This window comes from Muntiacus reevesi, chromosome 2, assembly GCF_963930625.1.
Source record: "Muntiacus reevesi chromosome 2, mMunRee1.1, whole genome shotgun sequence".
Taxonomy (NCBI): Eukaryota; Metazoa; Chordata; class Mammalia; order Artiodactyla; family Cervidae; genus Muntiacus; species Muntiacus reevesi.
In genome coordinates, this window is record NC_089250.1 from 107538068 (window position 1) to 107558828 (window position 20761).

The 20761-nt window shown below is 51.6% G+C and overlaps 1 protein-coding gene across 3 annotated transcripts; it reads right to left on the reverse strand.

Moving 5' to 3' along the window:
- Positions 1-398: 398 nt before the first annotated feature.
- On the reverse strand, positions 399-17848 carry DNAJB12 (DnaJ heat shock protein family (Hsp40) member B12). Of its 3 annotated transcripts, none has more exons than XM_065922541.1 (9): positions 17638-17848; positions 10702-10882; positions 9228-9373; positions 7201-7386; positions 7002-7081; positions 5829-5938; positions 3976-4148; positions 3335-3432; positions 399-2219 (listed from the first exon to the last, which is right to left on the reverse strand). In XM_065922541.1, the coding sequence occupies exons 1-9, from the start codon at positions 17768-17770 to the stop codon at positions 2190-2192; spliced, it is 1137 nt and encodes a 378-aa protein (XP_065778613.1). In that variant the 5' UTR covers positions 17771-17848; the 3' UTR covers positions 399-2189. The 3 variants fall into 3 exon arrangements, with proteins under 3 accessions (XP_065778613.1, XP_065778615.1, XP_065778614.1); XM_065922543.1 differs by having other exon boundaries at positions 3287-3432; XM_065922542.1 differs by having other exon boundaries at positions 3281-3432.
- Positions 17849-20761: the final 2913 nt, after the last annotated feature.

Consider the following 20761-nt stretch of genomic DNA (forward strand, 5'->3'; position numbering starts at 1 on the left):
AGAGATGGAAAGAAACTCTGAGAACTTTTCCCTTGTTCTGGATCCAGGGTGGGCTGGAGCTCCAGGCTGGGGAGAAGGGAGATTCTGAATCTGCTGTGTTCACCACAGGCCTGATGGAATCGGCGGGGTAGGGCCAAGGGGAGGCCCAGGTTGCCCACCCTGGATTAGTGCCAGGGACCCCCGGGTCCTGGCCTAATCGAGCCGCTCATCCTTTGTCGCAATGGGAGTCAGCCCTGGAACAACACTTGTGACTGAAGTGGTTGTCAGCTGGGGCGAGGGGACATTCCGAGTAGCCACCAAACTCCTCGTGGCCAGGGCAGGACAGTGTCAGCAGCAACAGGTGCTCGTACCCTTCTCCCCTCCAAGCTTGGCCCCCTTGCTCAACACAGACCCACCAATCACATAATAAACATATATTTATAGATATACAATTTCAGAATTCTAATTCAAGAAATACATCTTCTCAGGGGATCCGTCAGGATCTATGTTCTTATTGCACATGGCTCAGCCCGTCTAGGGACATCTACCGAGACCAGAGGGTTGGGGTGGTGGGGGCAGAGCACCGGGGCCACCGCGGGCAGGGTGCTCTCATCCGCATCCAGTTCTGAGCATCTCTCTGGGCTGGGGCGGCTGCTTCATCACAGGGCAGGACCTTGTTTAAAAACCATATTTGACATTTCTTCACCAAGCTTCCTTTCCCAGCGAGAATCCTACTTGTTGGGAGACCTTTAAAAAAAGAGCCAAGAGAAGCTCTGGGAGGGTGGTGACCCCCTCCTGGCTGGCAGCTTGGTTTGGGGTAGTAAGGCTTCGGAGGATGGCAGGCTCAATGACACACCCACCACGAGAGGAAAATTTGGGGAAAATAGTAATTCCAAAAGGCCCAGTATAAACTGTGGGAATAAATAAAACCTCCCTCCCTTCCCCTGGCAGCAACTGCTGTTTTGAGAAAAATCCTCATTTGAAGGTGACGAGAAGAAAACCTTCTGGTTCATCCTTTGTCCAACGTGCAAGAGAAGGCCAGGTGGCGTCACGTCCTTGGAGGGTAGAGACAGAGGTGCCCACGGTCATGGACTTTCTTCAGGATTTGGCTGCTGCCCCAAGGTCCTGTGTGCCACCTGGTTGACTCTTGGAAGAAAAGCCTCTGGAGTCCTTGGTCCATGACTTGGGAAAAACCAGTAGCAACAATGGGGGGTGCCCAGGGGCACCTATAAGGCAAAACTCACGTAGGGACTAGCGGGGAGGTGGTCAGGCTGAACCTGATACCCCTCTCCAATCCTGCTGTTCTCGGTGGTGGGGGGTCAGGGGGGCTCCTGGAAGCCAGGATAAAGTGCCCACCTGAGCTGACCAAACTTATGGTGGGTGGGCTCATCCCTCTAGGCCATCTGGGGTTTCTACCATGATGCAACACTGACCTGGCACTTGACCCTAGGGGCACCTTCTTTTCCTATGGCCTGTTCCCCTCCAGTTTAATCATGAAGTTGGCAGCCTTCCAAGTTCTCTACAGATTTATGCTATCATGATTACTGCTGCCATCAAAAACAGGCTGGGCTTGAGGGCAAAGTTAGAAGCTGTGACCCAACTTTCCTTCTGCTGTCAGCTATGAAGGACAAGGCTCCCTTCCCCAAACAGGCCTTGTTTTCTAAATCAGGGAAGAAATCAACTCAACAGCCTAATCAAATCCCTGCATAGTTTCAAAAAGTAGACTCTCTGTATATATATCTTTATATGTGCTATTTACATATAAATAGATATATATATATACACGCATCTATAAATTACATTCTATGGAGAGTTCTCTTTCCTCGTCCTCTTTATCCTTGGCCAACACCTCTGATTGCTTCCACTGAGGTGACTGGTGGTAGCTCCTGGGAGGGGGGAAGAAAGGAAGTTGGGTGCCCCCTCCCCCAGCCCTTCCCACAGACATTTGCTGCAAGTTTTACATTCTCCTTTCGTTGCCATGGTTTCTGTATCCTAGGAGAGAGCTGATGTGGAGCCCGAGCCTTTGCCAGCCCTGGGAGGAAGGGAAGCAGCCCCGTGGCAGGTTTTCCTGTCTGTCCTAAGAGATTTCTGCATTTACTGGGTGAGAGAGAGGGCAGTTGTGCAGCGTTCGGCCTCCAATTCCACTTTAATTTTTTTTCTTTTTTTGTCTTTCCTTAAGTGTACAGTCCGTCACCTTGGCTCAGTGCATGTCACCAAACATTCTCCAGGGATTTCATAGTCTGGGGAGGAGAGTGGTAACAGTTAGCCTGGCAGTTACATGTCCCGGAGCCTGGAGCTTAGCCCCCACCGACAAGCCAAGTCCTGGGCCCTGCAGTCTGTTCCTCTCTCCCAGAGGCACCAGCAAATGGCCTCAGAGTAGAGCCTGCAGCTGAGGGGGACGCAGGCAGAAGAGGCGGTGGGCAGAGCACCAACACGAAAAAGAACCTTTACCAGCTCTGCCCACACTCCTCTGGGCCTGGTCCAAGCTGTCCCCTCTGGCAAATGCTGGGAACAGAGCCTGCTGTAGAGGGGGTAAAGGTGGGGGGGGGGTGGAGTCTGCTACCACCACCTTTCATTGTTTTCTCCCATTTCTCTGTGCAGAGGGCTCTCTGCTCCTCGGACCCTGAACTTGTGACCTTTTGTTCCCTTCCTCAGACCACAGGTGAGGTGCACGGGCAGTCAGATGCCTGCAGCTGCCAGGTGTAGAGCTGCTCAGAGTGCTTCTGACCCAACCAGACTAGGACCAGCCTGGGGGCAGGGCCTCTCCTGTTCCCAGCCTGTCAGCTCCCTCCCCTGCACATGGGTTCCCTCCCATGCGCACATTTCTTCCTGCCTGGAAGAACAGGGGAAGAGGAAGGGCTGTCGGTTCACCCATTCGCACATGGTTCATCCTGGTGTCTGCCGGGGAAGTGAGGGGGTCTACTGACTGCCCAGTAATAGCAGGCGGTCTAGATCCCAGGGCCCAGATAAGAGTCTGTAACACTTGGAAAGGGCCAAGGGGGACCACAGGGCTAGAGTAGACCAAGTGAGCATGAGGAGCAGCCCTGGGCACCCCTCAGTTCTGGAGCCAGGGGGCAGGGTGGGGTGCCATGGAGGCACCCTGGAGGGCTGAGACAGACTTCAGTTTCCCCACTCACCCCAGAGCACTCCCAGCTCTGCAGGCTGGGGGTCAGGCTGAGGACAGGGAAACCGTGCCGCGCGATCACTGGGCACCCTCCCTCCCTCCTCATACCCTCCTCTGCCTCATGACCAAGACCAGAGCTGCCAGGAGTTGCCAGGCAGAGGAGGCCCTGGCTCATACTTGGACCTCGGTGGCACGGCTGGCCCAGGACTATCCATGCAGGGAGGCCTGCACCTCTGACAGTCGGTTACAGCTTGGGGTTCCCATCTTCTGTGCTTTGTTGTACATGTCTGTGTCACCAAAGTAGCGGGCCCGATACAGCAAGCCTTCCTCTGCAAAGCAATGGGGCAAGTTAGGGCGTGCTTCTAAAGCTGCTACGATGTCAGCGTGGTCTGTGCAGGAGGGGAAGAGCAGTTATGGGCCGAGAGACTGGGCAGAATCCCTTTAGGGTAGACCCCTGCTGGGGAGCAGGATAGAGGCACCTTTTGATAGAACACAGGTGAGGCCAGCCAAGGTGAGAACCTGTCATCCTGGTCAGACTGCCCCAGGGCCCCATAGATAGATCCAGATATCCAATCAGCGAGTGGCCAGATTTGCCCCAATTTCTCTCTACACAGTTACCTATGGCAGCCAAACAGGCTGATTGCAGTGATTTACGGGAAGCTGGAAGAAATCTCCAGGTGGCCCCTGGCTCCTAGCCCCAGGGAAACACAGGGGTGGTAGCTGGCTTTTGGCTGGGCCATGGCTGGCGCAGAGCAGGGCCAGGTGCTGGGCCCACAGATCACTGGGGGAACAGTGCCTTCTTCTTCCAAGCTCTCAAGCTTTGTGCACACACCGCCCCTCCTCCACCCCCACATAAACACACACAAACTTACTTTGCTGCTTCTCCTTCCAACAGTTGTTTCGAAGATTGGCAATATAATCATCTTCCACATTCCGTTCAACCATTTTGAGGCTGGAGCCTGTGTACTCCTCAGAGAACGTGTCTGCCACATAGTAGACGACGTTCAGGTGGTCAGTGACTCGCTTATGGACGTGGCCCACCGACCTGGCCAGAAACAGACCAAATGCAAAGTGGGCGTGGGTCCACAGACCCAAGGTAGCACTAGGGATGACTGGGGCCCCCAACATAAGGTGCCACACAGCCCACAGGAGTAGGAGCTAGAGCAGGAATTCCATGCTGCTCTGGAGAAAAGAAACAGGCTCCCTCCTATGTGAGTGGTTCAGACCTCAACAAGGTGTGCCTCTGGCTCTCTGCTCACCACACTGCTGCCTGGGGCCTCTGGGGAGCAGCCCCCTCTCTGGGAGGGCCTGATCAGGGAAGCAGGGAACCCAGGGTGAGTGCAGGTCCCACCTGTGATGAGCTGTGTGACCTGAGCTCCCTGTTTCCATTCCCTTGTTCATTCCCTAAGCCAATCCTTGCCCTCCTATCCAGGGGCTCCCAGTCCAGAGTGAACAGGCTTAGGAACAAAATGACAGGAAGGATTCTAAGGAGCTGTATCCTTCCACCTCTTGGAATCTTCTAGCTCTAACTGTAGGCTCTGCAGGCTCAGGGCTTCCCAGGGGGCCCTAGTGGTAAAGAATCTGCCTGCCAATGCAGGAGACATAGGAGATGCAGGTTTAATCCTTGGGTCGGGAAGATCCCCTGGAGAAGGAAGTGGCAACCCACTCCAGTATTCTTGCCCATGGAGAATCGCATGGAGAGAGGGGCCTGGCAGGCTGTAGTCCATGGGATTGCAAAGAGTCAGACATGACTGAATTGACTTAGCACACATGCATGCAGGCTGAGGGAAGAGCCTCAACATGCTGATAGAAGTTAGTGCTCTGGTGAGGACAGCTTCTGTCTGCCCATTCCTGCCTCTCAGTTCTCTAGCTACAGAGAAAAAGGCTGGCATCAGGCCACAGAGTGCTTGTGCTGGCTGGTGTGGGTCCAGTGGACCGACTCTGCCCCCTGCTGGCTCAGAGGGATCCTGCCAGGCTCCCAGGCTGAGGCTAGCCGCTAGGTGGGGTCACTGGGCTTCCAGCCATAGAAGCCAAGCAGTCGCTCTATATCAGGTCAGGTGCTAGAAATAAATGAGGGGAGCTGATGCCTTCAAAGGGCAAATAACTTGCCCAAGTTCACTATCAGTGTGAGACCGTATATTCATTTGACAAATGTTAGCAAGCATTTCTAATGAGCCTGGCATTTTATGTGTATTACTCATTTAATTATCACAAGCAGGTATTCCCATTTTGTAGGTGAGGAAGCAAAGGCTCAGAGAAGTTACATAACTAGTCCAAGGTCACAGAGCTGCTTAGTTAGTAGAGGAGCTGGGATTCAAAGCAACCTTTGCTCTGACTCTAGAGCCTCTGTTCTTCTCATGGTCTCAGGGCTCTCAAGCAGAACGGAAGAACAGAGGTTCCTATTTCAAGGCCAGCAGATAAGATGGGGAGAGTGTCATGAAACCTGTGAAACCATATGCAAAACAGTGTGCATGCACAGTGTTCTAGGGAAAAGAGCTGCAGGCTTCACTGTGTTTTCTTAGGGGACTATGATCCTAAAAAAATCAAGAACCTCAGCTTAACAAGGTCTATTTTCTTGATTTTAAGCAGCTTCTGCAATTTGATCAGGAACCTGCTCGAAGAGGATGGGAAGGAAGGCCCCTGGTGGGGGCTGAGGCTCCAAAGCTCCCGCCCCACCCTGCCGTGTACCCACTACCCGGGACTCACCCCAGCGGCGGGTACTCACGGTCTGAGGCTCAGACTGTAGGGTGGACTGGACACCATGAGCTGGCTGAGAGCTGATACGAGGATCAGGATGAGGATGGGCATCAGCTGGACAAACACCCCCAGCCCGCCCTAGAGGGAAGAGCCAATGGTCACCCAGGCTGACGCTGTTGGGGGAATGCTGGTGGCAAATGCCACAATGCAGCCCAGGTGGTGGGAGTCTGTACAGACGGACCACGATGTCTCTCTCTCCCATTCCCTCCCATGGGTCCCCCTAATACAGAAACTTCTCTAGCTGCCAGTTTCCCCAAATAAAAACAAAGCCACAACTGGGGTTAAATACTGGGGTGGGAGGTGGGTATACGTATTTACTTGTGAGAGAATACAAGAAAAAAAAAAAAAAAGCAAAAGTGTCTGCCTTCAGAAGAATGGCGGGCAGGCCTTGAAGGAGATTTGCACTATATATACCTTTCTGAATTCTGAACCCTACTACCAATTTAAAAATTGCCAGTTGAGAAATTATAAAATAAATTTGTTCAGTGTGTGGTAATTTGCAATTTTAATAAACTTCTGTATGTTAAATACACACAAAATAAAAGTTTAAAAAATGAATAAACAAAAGCAGAAGGCCACATTATCAGAGCAAAAGAGAACCCTCTGCTTGGTATAATTTTAAATATTCTGCAACTGTCCACAGTATTTTAATCTTAGCTAACTGCTTTAATTTCAGTCAGCCACCTGTTCTTATAATCTGTGGCACTCAAAGGATGTTTGGTGCATTGTCTTGTTACAGTTCTTGTATACATTATTAAAGAATACTGAAGAGAAGAAAGAAGACCCAACCCTATGTTGTCATCCTTTACAATTCTCTTGTGAAGTTTAACCTTCCATTGCTTGGAAAATGTCATTCTGACCACCTCACGAAGGCCATTAACACTGGAACCTGCCTGGAAGTAGGGAGGTTTCTGCATTTCATTTCCCAGCAGAGGCCATCACGGCCAACTCCCGCTGTGTGTGTGGAGTGTGGCTCCCTCTGGTGTCCTTTAGTGGAATGGCAACTGGGGGACCGAGTTAGCTTCCCGGCTGAGTTGGGGGGGTACTGCTGTCGCAGGATAGCAAGGTACTCCCCAATCCAGGCCTCACCCGCTTGGGTGGGACTAGGCACCCTCCCCATACCCACCCCCTCCTCACTCACATCACCCTGGTTCTCCCTGCGGTCCTGCCTTTGATGGTACGTGTAGCGCATGCGGCCATTGCTGTAGACGTGGACATTACCTGGGGGTCAGAGGGACTGAGTCAGGAGTGGGGCTGCTGGGAAGGGGAGAGGCTGGCATCCCATCTCCCACCATCACCACGAGGGAGGCCTGGACGTGGGGGAGAGCAGGGAAACTTACTAGATGGGAAGCCACCACCAAAAAACATGTTGAAGAGGTCTTCAGGGGAGATGTCGGCCTCAAAGCCGCGGTGGAAGTCCCCATGCCCATGGCCGTGCCGGGCTGCCTGGCCCTTGTCATCACCGAACTGGTCATACTGCTTCCTTTTCTCTGGATTGCTAAGTACCGCATATGCTGTGCCGATGGCTAGAAGTAAGAAAGGAGGCAGAAAGGTGAGGTCCGAGGATGCTGGGGGTGTAGGCCCATGGTGGCCAAGCGCCCACTTCCTTCAGGTGTTCAAGTGGTGCTCTAAGGTACAGAGGGTGGGGCGGGAGGATGGATGCTGGAACACCTCTGAATGAATCGGGGCAGTCTGAAATGGGTGGAGGATTAACACTCAGTCCTCACTCTCCACCGCATGATGATGGTCCAATTTTTTCTATTGATCAGGTCCTTTATGGGCATTACCCTATTTACCCCTAAGAGCTCATCTCCATTTTACCAATGAGAAAACGGAGGCTCAGGGAGGTTAAGTGTAAGCTCACACAGGTCTGATGCTGCAGAGCCAGGAATCAAACCCAGGTGAGTCTTGCTTCAGGTCTGCTCTTTGACTTTATGAAAACCACCAAAATACCTCCTCCTCATTCCTCTCTCCTGGGGTGTCTGGTGGGATGGGGCATCCTTTCTGGAGGGTATGTAATCTTCAAGTCACAGCACAACAAGAAGGCGGAACAAACACGTGATGTGCTATTGTAAATCGGAGAGCAGCAGGAACTGCCAGGAGGGGCCGGGTCCCCAGACTCTAGTCGAGACTCCACTGCTGGTGGTGTGGCCTGGGCAAGCCTTCTCTCCCCTGGGGTCCGGGTCCCAGCTGTGGTTCCTCCACCTGGCCCCCATTAGAGCTCCCAGGGGTGGGGAAGCCTGTGCCTGGAAGGCCCCAGCTCTGAGTCCTCCTCCGTCTCTGGTCCTCCAGCGGCCCACACCCTCAAGGCAGCAGGTCAAAGCTGCATCTGCTTCAGAACGTGCAACCCTTAGAGAGTGAGAATGCCTCTCCTCCCCCGACCGTGACAGGGCCCCGACGCCAGGGCTGGAGAAACATGAACCCCAGCTGCCTCGCCTCCTCATTCCTTTCTCCTTCTGCCCCTGAGGTTGGTGGACAGGCAGCGAGGGGAGATGCCTGCAGACTGCCCCACTGGGAACCAACCCCAAGCAGCCTGGAACGGAGCACCTGGGGCAGCCCCGAGAGAGGCACACGGGATCTTGGGGGTCTGTTCTGTGCAGGCTCCCCACCTGGTGATGGTCATAGCCCCGGTACAGCACAGCACCCTGCCTGGCCCCGGGTAGGGGGCCAGTCACCACACCCCAGAGGGAGGTGAGCCTAAGACCATGAAGGTCCCGTGGAGGACAGGCAGGTGTGAGAGGAGAGAAGGCATGTCTGTGGAACTCCAGGCCCAGCAACTCAGCGCTGGTACACAGCCAGCAAGTGTGCCTGATGTGTTCAATGAAAATATAAACGATTAAAGGGCAGCTTATGCTTTCAGCCAGAACTAAAGCCCCCTCCCCAGAAATAACAGGCCCTGAGTCCAGAGAGACTGCTGTGTCCCCCATTGGAGGCGAGAGGTCGTGTGTGGTGTGTGTAGAGAGCCTGGGGAGGGTTGGCCGCGGCTGCTGGTCTGAGGAGGCCACCAAGCTCTGATCCAGGCCACGCAGCTTCTCAGAACAGGGAACTATTTTCAAGATCCCAGGATGCGGAACTGACACAGGAGGCCTCCTTCAGCCCCTCAATCAGCATGTGACCTTGGCAAAGGCACTGGTTCTCAGCTCCCCTGCTGTAACTCCGTGGAGGGAGGGGGAAGGAGAGAGAGGAGTGGTACCATCTGCACTCCGACAGATTGCGGGGTGGAGACGACTACAGGGCCTTCTTCCCAAAAGCAGCTCCTGAGCTGGAAGGACTTGGGTCCAAGGCGGCTTCCAGGAAAAGCCCTTCCTTCCCTCCCCAGGATAGGAGATCAGAACAGCCAAACACTAGGAAACCTGGGTCAGCTTACCTTTGAAAGCTTCAGTGGCGCCAGGTGCATGGTTCTTGTCGGGGTGGAATTTGAGGGCTAGTTTGCGGTAGGCCTTCTTCAGGTCCTCATCTGAGGCCCCTCTGCTCACCCCCAGGATCTCGTAGTAATCTTTACACTGCTTGACCCTGGAGGAGGAGGGAGTAGAACTTGGTGAGGGAGCTCTCGTGGGCCCAGGCTGGGAAGGGAGGTGGCTGATGAAAGAGCAGTGTGGGTGCCCAGCTCTGAGCAGGCTGGGGGACCAGGACAGGCCCAGAGGAGACAGCAAGAATATATTTAGGATTTAATGCTGTTTCTGCCGGGCCAGGAACCATTTCCCTGAGCTAACAACAGCACCCTCGCTGCAGGCACCTAGGAAGAATTGTCGGTCAGGGGCCTCTGCCCAAGGGCAGGTGTGCCCCGGGTTCAGCAGCTCTATCCTCCTGGCAGTCCGAGTCTGAGGGATAAACAGGCCAGATGTGGCAGGTGTCTGTTCACCCATCACAGGGCCCTGAAGAGACGCTGTTTCTCTCCCACTAATTTTTAACTCCTGGGGTCCCTGGAGACTCCCTGACTCTTGGCCCACAGTTGGTTTCTTTCTTTCTTTTTAATACTTATTTTTATTCGGCCGTGCCGGGTCTTAGTTGCAACGTTTGACTTCTTAGTTGTGGTATGTCAGATCTAGCTCTCTGATCAGGGGTCGAACCTGGGCCCCAGCATTGGGAGCATGGAGTCTGAGCCGCTGGAAAAATTCCCATCACCAGTTTCTACTGCCTACAATCCACGGTCTTGTCTGGTCAGAAAGGTGTCAATTCGGCAAATACTTTTATGGGAAACTATCATCACACTGGGTCACACACAGGCCTGAAGCTTGACAACATCTTCACTAGCAGCCAGGACCACGGGGAGTGACTGCAGAGGCACTCCCAAGGCTAGCTGGTGGGAGGCCTCTGGAGAAATGCGAGCGGGAGCATCTAATCCCGAGCAGCCGTGGCTGGGTTGTCTCGGCCTGGTGTGAGCTGCTCCACGCTGAGCCTGCCCAAGCCTTGGAGGGATAACTCCTCCTGTCTCCACCCCACCCCACACAGGCTCTGATCTGAAAGGGTCTTTGTTGGGGGCAGGAGTGTGGGTTGGGGGAGTATCTGGAGGGGAGACCAGGCCTCATCTCTGACAAACGGGGCTGTGTAAAAAGGCCCAGGATCTGCTGGCCTGTGGCAGAGGAGGCCAGCAGCATCAGCGGTTTCCAACTTTTGCTGTGGGCTGCCGGGGCAGCAGGGGACAGCGGGGCCCCAAGGCCCACACTAGACTCCAGGGCCTCATGGGAAATGGGAGAGGGCCTTGTGAGGGCTCCTGATCATCCTCCAGCCTCAAGGTCCTCCCAGGTGAGGTGGATGACGGGCGGCAGGAAGCCTTCTCTAGATGTGAAAACGTCCCAACCCCCCAGGCTCTGGCTCCTCCCGCCCGCCCAGTCCGCTACCTTTTCACGGCTGCTACTTGCTCTGCGGTGTAGCCTTTGGTGCTCTCTCCTCCTCCGGCCTCACCGTTGGCTGAGGGGGCATTGGCCCCAGCTGCTTTCCTATGGGTTGTGTGAGTTGCCTCTGTGGCTTGGGGTTGGTCGCCGGCAGGCTGTGGTTTCTGGTTGAGGGACTCGATCAGGGCTGTCCAAAAGCAAGACAACTGTTCAGGGCTCCTGCTCCAGCAATGGCTGAGGGCCTGCCCAGCCCTGGGAGATCCCAGGACCCCTGCACCCCACCCACTCTTCTGCCCAACATAGCTTGTTCCTTTCCTGACCTGGGCCTGAGGGACTAAGGGGATAATTGCTTGCTTAGGAGTCACAGTTCTGAGGGTAAACCCAGCACAAAAATAAACTATTAATCTTTTAAGTTTTTAAAATCCCTAAGTAAAGTGTATAATAGCCACCCTCTGTTGAGTGCCAAGATGGGCAAAGTGCTGTGTAAGGGGGCTGCACTTAGCAGGACCATCAGTCAGCAGGGACTGGGAGGAAGGCCTCCTCCCGCTCAGCTGTGGAGAGGAAAGGGAGCAGTGATTCTGCCCCAGGGGGCAGGGTGGTGTGGGACTCAGGACAAACATCTGCTGTGCTCACGCTTGCTACTGTTTACCTTTTTCAAATGGCTGGCCACGTCCAATGTCGTGCTTCAGTGTTCACAGTCTATACAGGGCATTAGTAGTCATGCTCAGAGAGGGTCACAGATATCCAAACCCAAGTCTTTGGTGCCTTTTGATTCAATGAGGAAAGGCCCATATCTCTGGAAGGAGTCCCCTGTGCCCACTCATTACAGGCCCAGAGCCAGCTCTGAGCCCATGAGTCATGCCTGAGGCACAGCACCCTGGGAATCCAGGCATCTGGGCCACTGCAGGGACCCAGGACACCTCTGTGCAGAGAAGGGGCAGCAATGCAGCCTGGCTGATCCCCAACTTCCTTCAAATGTGCCAGGTGTTTGCTGGGCTCCAGGCACTACAATGCATGTGGGCCTGGAGGAGGCCCAGAGCTGGGCTCTGGGAGCCAAGCACTGGGGCTCAAGTGGACCACTGTATCCTCAGCCACTGCTGCGCTACTTGCAGAAAACTCACATGTTCTCACCGAGTCAGGAGCTGGGAAATACAAACACAGAGGCTGACAGGTGGGCTGGCCCTGCATGAGGGGGTGGAGGGGCTCCTGCAGCAAAGCCCAAGAGGGTGCTCAGAGAGAAGCCACAGTGGTGAGCGCTCGCCATGAGTCAGCAGGCCCGGACGTGGTGCTCTGCATGTATTTGCTCATTTAATCCTTTTTTAAAAAATTAATTATTTATTTTTTGGTTGTACTGGGTCTTCGTTGCTGCACTCAGGCTTTCTCCACTTGCAGAGAGCGGGGGTTACTCTCTAGTTGTGGTGCGGGGACTTCTCATTGCGGGGGCTTCTCTTGTTGCAGAGCACAGGCTTTAGACACACAGGCTTCAGTTGCTGCAGCACAGGGGCTCACTAGCTGCGGCCCGCCGGCTCTAGAGCGTGGGCTCAGCAGTCGTGGTGCACGGGCTTAGCTGCTCTGCAGCATGTGGAATCTTCCTCGACCAGGGATGGAACCTCTGCCCCCTGCACTGGCAGGCAGATTCCCATCCACTGCTCCACCAGGGAAGTCCTTGCCCGTTTAATCTTGACAGTGGCTTCAGAGCTGGGTCTCATCACTGTCATTCCTGTTATAAGGGAGGAGCTGTGTTTGATCACCTTGCCCGTGGTGACATAAGGTGAGTGGCAGCACTCGAGTTCCAGGAGGTCTAGCTCCAGAAACCATGCTCTTGACTACTCTGCCATCCCAGACCACATGAGCCTGGCAGGAGAAGCCCCTTCCAGCCATGTTGTGCTGAGAAAGAAGTTCATTCCCAAAGACGAAGTCTTCAAATCTCAGTTCAGCCTAACACCCCGACCTCTGGTGGACTGGTGAGATTTCCTGAATTTCGGTTTCCTCACAGTGTGCATGTGTGCGCGCTCAGCCACGTCCAACCCTTTTGACCACATGACCCCACCGCCAGGCTCCTCTGCTCATGGAATTTTCCAGGCAAGATAGTGGAGTGGGATGGCATGTCCTCCTGCAGGGGATCTCCCCACACAGTAGATGAGGATAAAATGAGATGTGTAACTACCTGCAACAGACACTGACATACAGTAAAAGTTCAAAATGAGGAGCTGCTAATACTGTGACCAGGGCTGATGAGCTGGCTGGCCAGAGAGGTGAGGTGACCAAGGTCGGGGGTGGGCGGGGCACTCCACATCTTGGGGAGGCAAAGTCTCAGCGCCCAATAGGCTTTGGACTCAGCTGCAATCATGAGATGTCAAGCCATCCCAGGCTCCACTTTTACTCCAGGTACCAAGGAAACCGCAAGAGTAGAAACCAACAAAGTGATGTTGATCAAGACACGACTGAGTGAGGAGCCGGTCTGCTGGTTTCCTAAGGCTTTTAAAGAGGTTGTTTATTTTCATTTCTCTGGAAACCCCAGGAGTCCAGGCTGATGCCCTCAGGACAATATGACTGGCCATTCAATTACTGTAGATATACAGGAGCACCAGCCAGGAAGTGGGATCGGCTCTCTCTGGTACCTTTCAGGGAAGATTCTGGAAGATTTTTTAGTTATGTGGAATCAGCCCTTCTAATTTCCTTACACTGCACAAAGACAGCGTAAAGGGGAATGAATGTGCTCTAGTCACAAGGAAGACTGCTGTTTGAGGTGGCAATTAAAGATTTCTGGGTGCTAACAACTAAGACTCTCTTGTGGCCGGGACAAGCCCCCTGCCAGCCCGTGGATATGACTGCCCCATGCTGTCTCACTGTTACACCCCTCACAGCACAGTGCCTGGGAAGCAGCGTCACAGAACAGTAGGCAACAGAATAGCTTAATATGGCGATGGAGTTAGACAGACAGGGTTGGGTTCAAATCCCAACTCTGCCCCTTCTCAGAAAAGCTGGCAGACAGTTAGAAAGAAGGGAAACTGGAGGAAGAGACCAAAGCTGGGGTGGCAGCAGGAGCCACTGAGGTGGAGGTGAGACCATCTGTACAGACAAAGCTACTAAAGGAGATCCCTCCTCAAACCCAGACTGTACAGTCAGACTGCCCACTTCAAACCTGGCCCTGCCACTCGACAGCAGTGTTTCCTTGGACAAGTCAACTTAGCTTCTCCATGTAAACCTGGATCTCCCTCAGGACAGCTGAAACAGTAATGAGTGAATGCCTCCAAAGCACTGAGCACCACCTCCAGCAAACACTGTGTCACCTGGGACACTTCCCCTCCAGGTTCTCTAGGTACCTACGAGTGCTCAAAGTAGTCAGGAGATGGAGGCCAGATTAGATGAAGAGCCAGGGAGTGGGGCTGCACAATCTGTATCCTTTGCTAATGAGTCACGTGGCCTTGTCAAGTTACCTAATTCCTCAGTGAAGACACAGTTCCTGCCTTCACAGGATTGTTCAGGGGGTAAAGAAGACTCAATAAAACAAGATAAATGGAAGGACTGAGTGCCCAATGGGGTACATAAAGGCTGACCAACTTGGAACAGATAGCTCCACACTCTGGACCTTACCAGTCCTAAAATATCCCTCACTCCTAGACCCTGAATGCCAAACCCTCTCAGTGGCCAGTCCTCTCTTCTCCCGTGTGCTGGCCTCCCTGACTGAGCCTGAACCCCAGAGCCAGCACCACACAGAACCTTGGGCAGCCTCTGTGTGGACCTGGAGTCTGGGATGTCCTGACATTTCTTGGTTACAACTCAGTCCACAGCCTGCTGAGTGTTGAGACTTTACCTTCTGAAGCCCTGGAGCCTCCCAGCCCACCACCTTGGGTCCTCTCACCTCCCTGGCTGGCCTGTTCCCGGTGCAAGCCAGTTCATGAGCCCAGATCATGACATTACCAGCTATTCATTTTGAACCTCGTCAGTCTCTGTGCCAGGTGCTTCACAGAACCTGAGGCAGACGAGCTGTCCTCCATGGCTAACCTTCACTCAGGATGCTGGAAAAACACAGGTCTGTAGATGTTCTTAACAGCTTCCAGGAAAACGCAGTGCCTTCCACCACTGTCGCTAAGCCTGAGGCAAAGCCACTGCTTACCAGGCGGCAGGACTGGATAGAAGCTCTCAGAAAGGGACCGACTGGCTCCATTCCCCCTGCACTGTGACTTCTCACCTCAGGGCCCCACCCCTGCTCCAGGGTACATCAGTCCAGCCCCATTTTTCCTCAGCATCCTTCTTACAGAAGCCTCAGCACTTCTCCTCCAATGAATTTATTCTGATCCATGCTGCCTTACCTTAAGCCCTCGTAATTCCTAACCCCACTCCATGCAATTGCCTCCCAACTGGTTTCTGCCTTGAGTCTCTCTTCCCACTCAATAACCCTATATGTCGTTTTAAGATCAGTACCCTATCTTCCACCTGCTATCAAAAACTTCAGTCATTTTTCCACTAACTACAGAATAAAGTGAAAATACCCCGGTACGGCAGGAAAGGATTCCCCCAGTCTGGTCCCATCCTATTTTCAACCACAGTCCCCTCCATACTCAAATTACCACCTCCACGGCCTCCATATCTCGTTACACTCAGTCTCTTCCCCCACATCTCTTACAACTTCCAGCCTCCATATCTTTCCCCCTCCAAGCCCTTCTCAAGCCCCCTACTCTCCTCTGAAGTGCAGTTCAAATGTGGCCTCTTATCCTACTCCCCGAAGCCTTCCCTCACTGTGATCTACCATTATTTTCACATCCCTGTCATGAGACTGCTTATAATTTACTCTCCAAGCCTCCTACCCCCAAGATTCCCCTCAGCCTCATGAAGGGCAGGGACTGAATTTTTCACATCCACCCAGAGGTTCTCAGCATCTAACACTGGGTTTCATTTCTGTTTAATCACAGCTCTTGTTTTACAGTTTGCAATATCATCTTTTCTGTAACTGTCTCCTTCACTAGATGTAAGCTCCTTAAGGTGAATGATCACATCTTACCAACTCTTCTATAACCACTTAGCACCAAGAAGAGATTTTGCAAACAAAAACAAAGAAGTCTTTGCATTAAATGAGTATGTGGAATGAGTTCAAACTTTAAACATCAAGTGTAGACAACTACCTAGTATTTTTTAACCAAGGTTTCCGTATCTCAAGCCTAAATCACCCCTACATCCTTGTCAGCTCAGTGTAGGCCTGCAAATGGCACAAGGTAAAGTTTACAGAGAGCTGAGAGGCAAATACCCTTTCCAGAATAATACGAATATGACAAATATGCAGCAGGTCACTCCTTGCCTGAGCAAATTCCAGTACTTGTGCTCCAGGAAGGACACCCATCCAAGCACTTGAAGCGTACCAGGGGGGCCTGGTAACAGAAGAGTTCTCAGGCCATGCTGTTACCATCCATTCTTGGCTGCTTGTTTCTGAACCTCCAAAGTACCGGAGTCGGTCTGGGAGCTGCCCTCACGCCCCCTTACACAGAGGGCCGTCTTACAGAGTGTGAGTTCACAGAAAAGTTCCTTGAGCAGGTTACCTCAGGAGCTGTGGAAAACAGAGACTGAAACTCTCTCTAAAGCAAACAGGCCAAACCTGCAGAGTCAGGAGGGAGAAAAACTTAAGCGTTCTAGACTGCCTCTTCCACCACGATTCCCCTTTCTCAATTTCATAATGTGGGCATGAAGGGTTAGAAAGCTAACTGCTGCTGTTCAGTTTCATTTTATTCCTTTAGCAAACATGTAAAGAGTCACAGAACTTTCCGGTTTCTAGCTGTGTCATCTTGGACAAGTCCTTAGCCTCTGAGGTATTTCCTTATCTACAGAACAAAGATAATGATCTGCTCTGCCTCCCTGATAGGGCAGGCTTAAGAGAGAAAACAAACTGAAAGGGCTGTCTAAACTGAAAAGCCCTTATGGGTATAATTGTTATTCATATTATCTGTGCCAGCCTTCCAATTTTCCAGTTGAGGAAACCCAAGCTCAGAAAGATCACATGGTAGCAGTTAGGATGAAAACTCCGTCTTCTGAGTACCTGCTATCGGCCAGTTTACTTAGTGGCAATTGCAGGTATAAACTCTGTATTTTTAATGAACTACCTCTTTCTCTCCTCCAGCGTGTGTGAAGAAAAACTCCGAAGAAGACTTAGGTTAAAGAAAAAAAAAAAAAAGGCTTCCTGGATAGAGTGAGTAGTACAGACAACCTCACTGTTCCCTCTCTGGTTTGGAAACAGTCCAGGGCTGCTTAGCAGCCTGGTGCTGTCCTGACGCTCATATGGCCGGCCACTGACGGACTCTTGGGGGCGAGGGTAGGTGGGAGTGCTTAAGGCCATCGCTCTGAAGCTCGCAAGCGGGAGAAGAGGCTCCAGGAGGGAGTAAGCGGGTGTGTGGAATGGGAAATAGGCAGGCTCTAGTTTGGTGAGGGTGGTCCTTGACCCTAGCCCGGAGACGTGCCAGGGAGTAAACATACGGAGATGACTTTTCAGGCCGTCCGAAGGTCAGAAGTCCTCTTTCTTTCTCTAGAACTTATTTCTTCCTTCAGAGGAGTTATGTTTATTTTCCTAAACTATAATATTTCCCAGGCCGGCAACTGGCCCTGGGCCACCGAATGGCCCCTTGGGAAAAGTAGTTCGATTTCGCTTCCATATAAGTTCCTTTCGCCCCATCTGTCAGAACCTCTCATTCTTGGGAACTCCAAATCTTAGAGGATTCCGCAAGCACCTGGAAAGCTAAAGTCACTGTTGCCCCTGTCACAAAGTGCCCAGTATCCCGGAGAGGGGTGAGAGCCAAAGACTACACCTCCCGAAGGCCACCGCGCGTCTCAGTGCGCAGGCGTAGCCGCGCCTCGCCACCCCTCCCCCTCCTCCAACTGCTCCCGTCGGTCCGTTCCCGTATTCCCCCCATCAGTTCTAATGTCCCCTCAGTGTCTCCGGCATCTTACACTCACCGCGAACTCGCGGCGTCGGGTACAGCCGCTGCGCTTTCTCCAGAAAGCGGAGCGCTCGGTCCGGCTGGTTGCTCTGGATGGCCTTAAGGGCGATGCTAATACAGCGCTCGGCTTCATCCTTGTTGGATTCCATGGCGGAACCAGAGCGCGGAACCAGGGAGGGGGAGGCCGGGCGAGCGAAGGGCTGCGCCAGCAGCCGGCGCGTCTAGGAGCAGGCGGTCGCAGGGTGATGACATAAACCCTCCGCCCCTCCTTCCCTGAGGTTTGAGCGAGGGCGGAAGCGATACCGTATGTCTTCTAAGAGGGGGACGTCAAGAGGCCCTAATGATGCAAGCCCACGTTCCAAGGGGGCATATTCCGAGGTCTTAAAGTTTTCTATGTTCGCAAGTAGTAACTCTGTGCGTTTGAGACGAAGGTTGCTTATTTAGTCATTCGACAGATATTTGGGCACCCGCTATTTGCCAGGTTAGATAAATAGTAGAAAACAGAAGTCCTGCCCTCGTAGAGCCTACATTCTAGCGTGTGTAGTGGGGATGGGGAGATGTCGGATGAAGAGATATATTCAGATAGTGATAAATGCTAAGAAGGAAACAAAAAGATAAAGAAGTAAAGGGATTGAGAGTGGATGGTGCTATTTTAAATAACCTGATAGGAGAAATGTCTCAGAAGCTGTCATTTTAATAGAAACCTGAATTCAGGAGAGAGAGCAGATAATCCACATGTGACTACCTGGAAGAAAGGCGGAGGGAAGAGCAAATACAAAGACTCTGGAAGGAGAATTTTCTTGATTAGTTATTATAGATCAACAAGGAGTATATAGAATTCCACTGTATTGTGGAATCCAGTTCAGTCAGATTTCCACATTACTGATCAATCCAGTGAAAGCAGTCTTACTAACTTACTAATGACCTGCATTGGCAAATCCATCAGTCATTTCTCAGTCCTTATATTATGTGGCCTCCCCAGCGAGATTTGGTAAGAGTCTTACCACAGATAAGGGTTAAGAGGCTACTACTATAATCCATAAATGCTGGGCTGGATGAAGCACAAGCTGGAATCAAGTTTGCTGGGAGAAATATCAATAACCTCATATATGCAGATGACACCACCCTTGGGGCAGAAAGTGAGGAAGAACTAAAGAGTCTCTTGATGAAAGTGAAAGAGGAGAGTGAAAAAGTTGGCTTAAAGCTCAACATTCAGAAAACAAAGATCATGGCATCCGGTCCCATCACTTCATGGCAAATAGATGGAGAAATAGTGAAAACAGTGGCTGACTATTTTGGGGGTCTCCAAAATCACTGCAGATGGTGACTGCAGCCATGAAATAAAAAGACACTTACTCCTTGGAAGAAAAGTTATGACTAACCTAGACAGCATATTAAAAAGCAGAGACATTACTTTGCCAACAAAGGTCTGTTTAGTTAAGGCTATAGCTTTTCCAGTGGGCATGTATGCATGTGAGAGTTGGACTATAAAGAAAGCTGAGCGCCAAAGAATTGATGCTTTTGAACTGTGGTGTTGGAGAAGACTCTTGCGAGTCCCTTGGACTGCAAAGAGATCCAACCAGTCCATCCTAAAGGAAATCAGTCCTGAATGTTCATTGGAAGGACTGATGTTGAAGCTGAAACTCCAATACTTTGGCCACCTGAGGTGAAGAGCTGACTCATTTGAAAAGACCTTAATGCTGGGAAAGATTGAAGGCAGGAGGAGAAGGGGATGACAGAGGATGAGATGGTTGGATGGCATCACTGACTCGATGGACATGAGTTTGAGTAAGCTCCGGGAGTTGGTGATGGACAGGGAGGCCTGGCGTGCTGCAGTCTATGGGGTGGCAAAGAGTCGGACACGACTGAGCGGCTGAACTGAACTGAACTATAATCTAGGTGAGAATTAATAGTAACTTGGGATAAAGGCGATGGTGGAGGTGGTGAGAAGTAGTCAAATTCTGGATATATTTTGAAGGCAATCAAGATTATTTTTCCAGTGGACTGGATGTGGAATGTGAGAGAAAGAAAGAAGTCAAGGATGATTCCAAGATTTTGCTTTTAGTATGTGGAAGAACTGTTTCCGTTTACTGAAACTGGGAGAAGTTCATGAGAGGAGCAGTTTGTTAGGAGGAATATTAGATGTCTGATTTAGGGTGGTTTAAGTTCGTGATGTCTTTTGGAGTCAAGTGGAGATGTAGAGTAGAAATTTGTATATATATAAGGGATGAAGATGGGGCTGGAAATATGATTTTGGAAATTATCAGTATACATAAATTGTAACGGGGGGAAAGCAGCTGGTCACAACTTTTGAAAGAATGTCATAGCCCAAGGACACAACATAAACTGATTAGAATCTAATGGGACCAAGATGGTAGACAAGACTAGACCTTGATTCTGAATCAGCAAGTGAAATGACACACCCAGAGGTGCCATGACAGTTCCAAGTCACTGATAAAAGACCAAGGAGTGGGTGGTGGCCCAAATCCGGGAAATCTCTGCCCCATCCCCAAAATAGTTGAAATAGTCCTCCCACTCATTAGCATATGAAATTACCCAGCCTATAAAAACTAACTATGCCACATTTCACAGCCACTGAATTCACCCTCTGTGATGGCCCACACTCTGTCTGTGGAGTGTGCTTCTCTCTGTGTCTGAATAAATCCACTTCTTACCTATTACTTTGTCTCTCACTGAATTCTTTCTGTAACGAGACATCAAGAACCTGAGCTTCATTAGGACCTGAAACCAGGTACTGTGAGTTTTGGCTGGCTTCAGGTCCAGTCATGTGGGTTCAAATCCCATGTCTGAGGTAAATGATTTCAAAATGACATTTAAAGTTTCAGGACTAGGTAGACAAAGACATGTAAATAGTATTTAAAGCCATGGAACTAAATGCACCTAGAAAGTGACTGTAGATAGGGTAGAGCCCTTTACCATGCCCATATTTAGATGTCTGGAAGAGAAGAAAAGTAACTCATAAGATAAAATTACTTCCATTAAACAAAAGTTTCAAGAGGGACGGGGGGGGGGGGGGGGGCGGGGGAGGCGTAAAGGTAAACCATGTAGGAGACCAAGCACTGTGAGGACTGCGAAATGACCAGTGATTTTATGAGGTGGAGGTCGGGGGTGACCTTGAC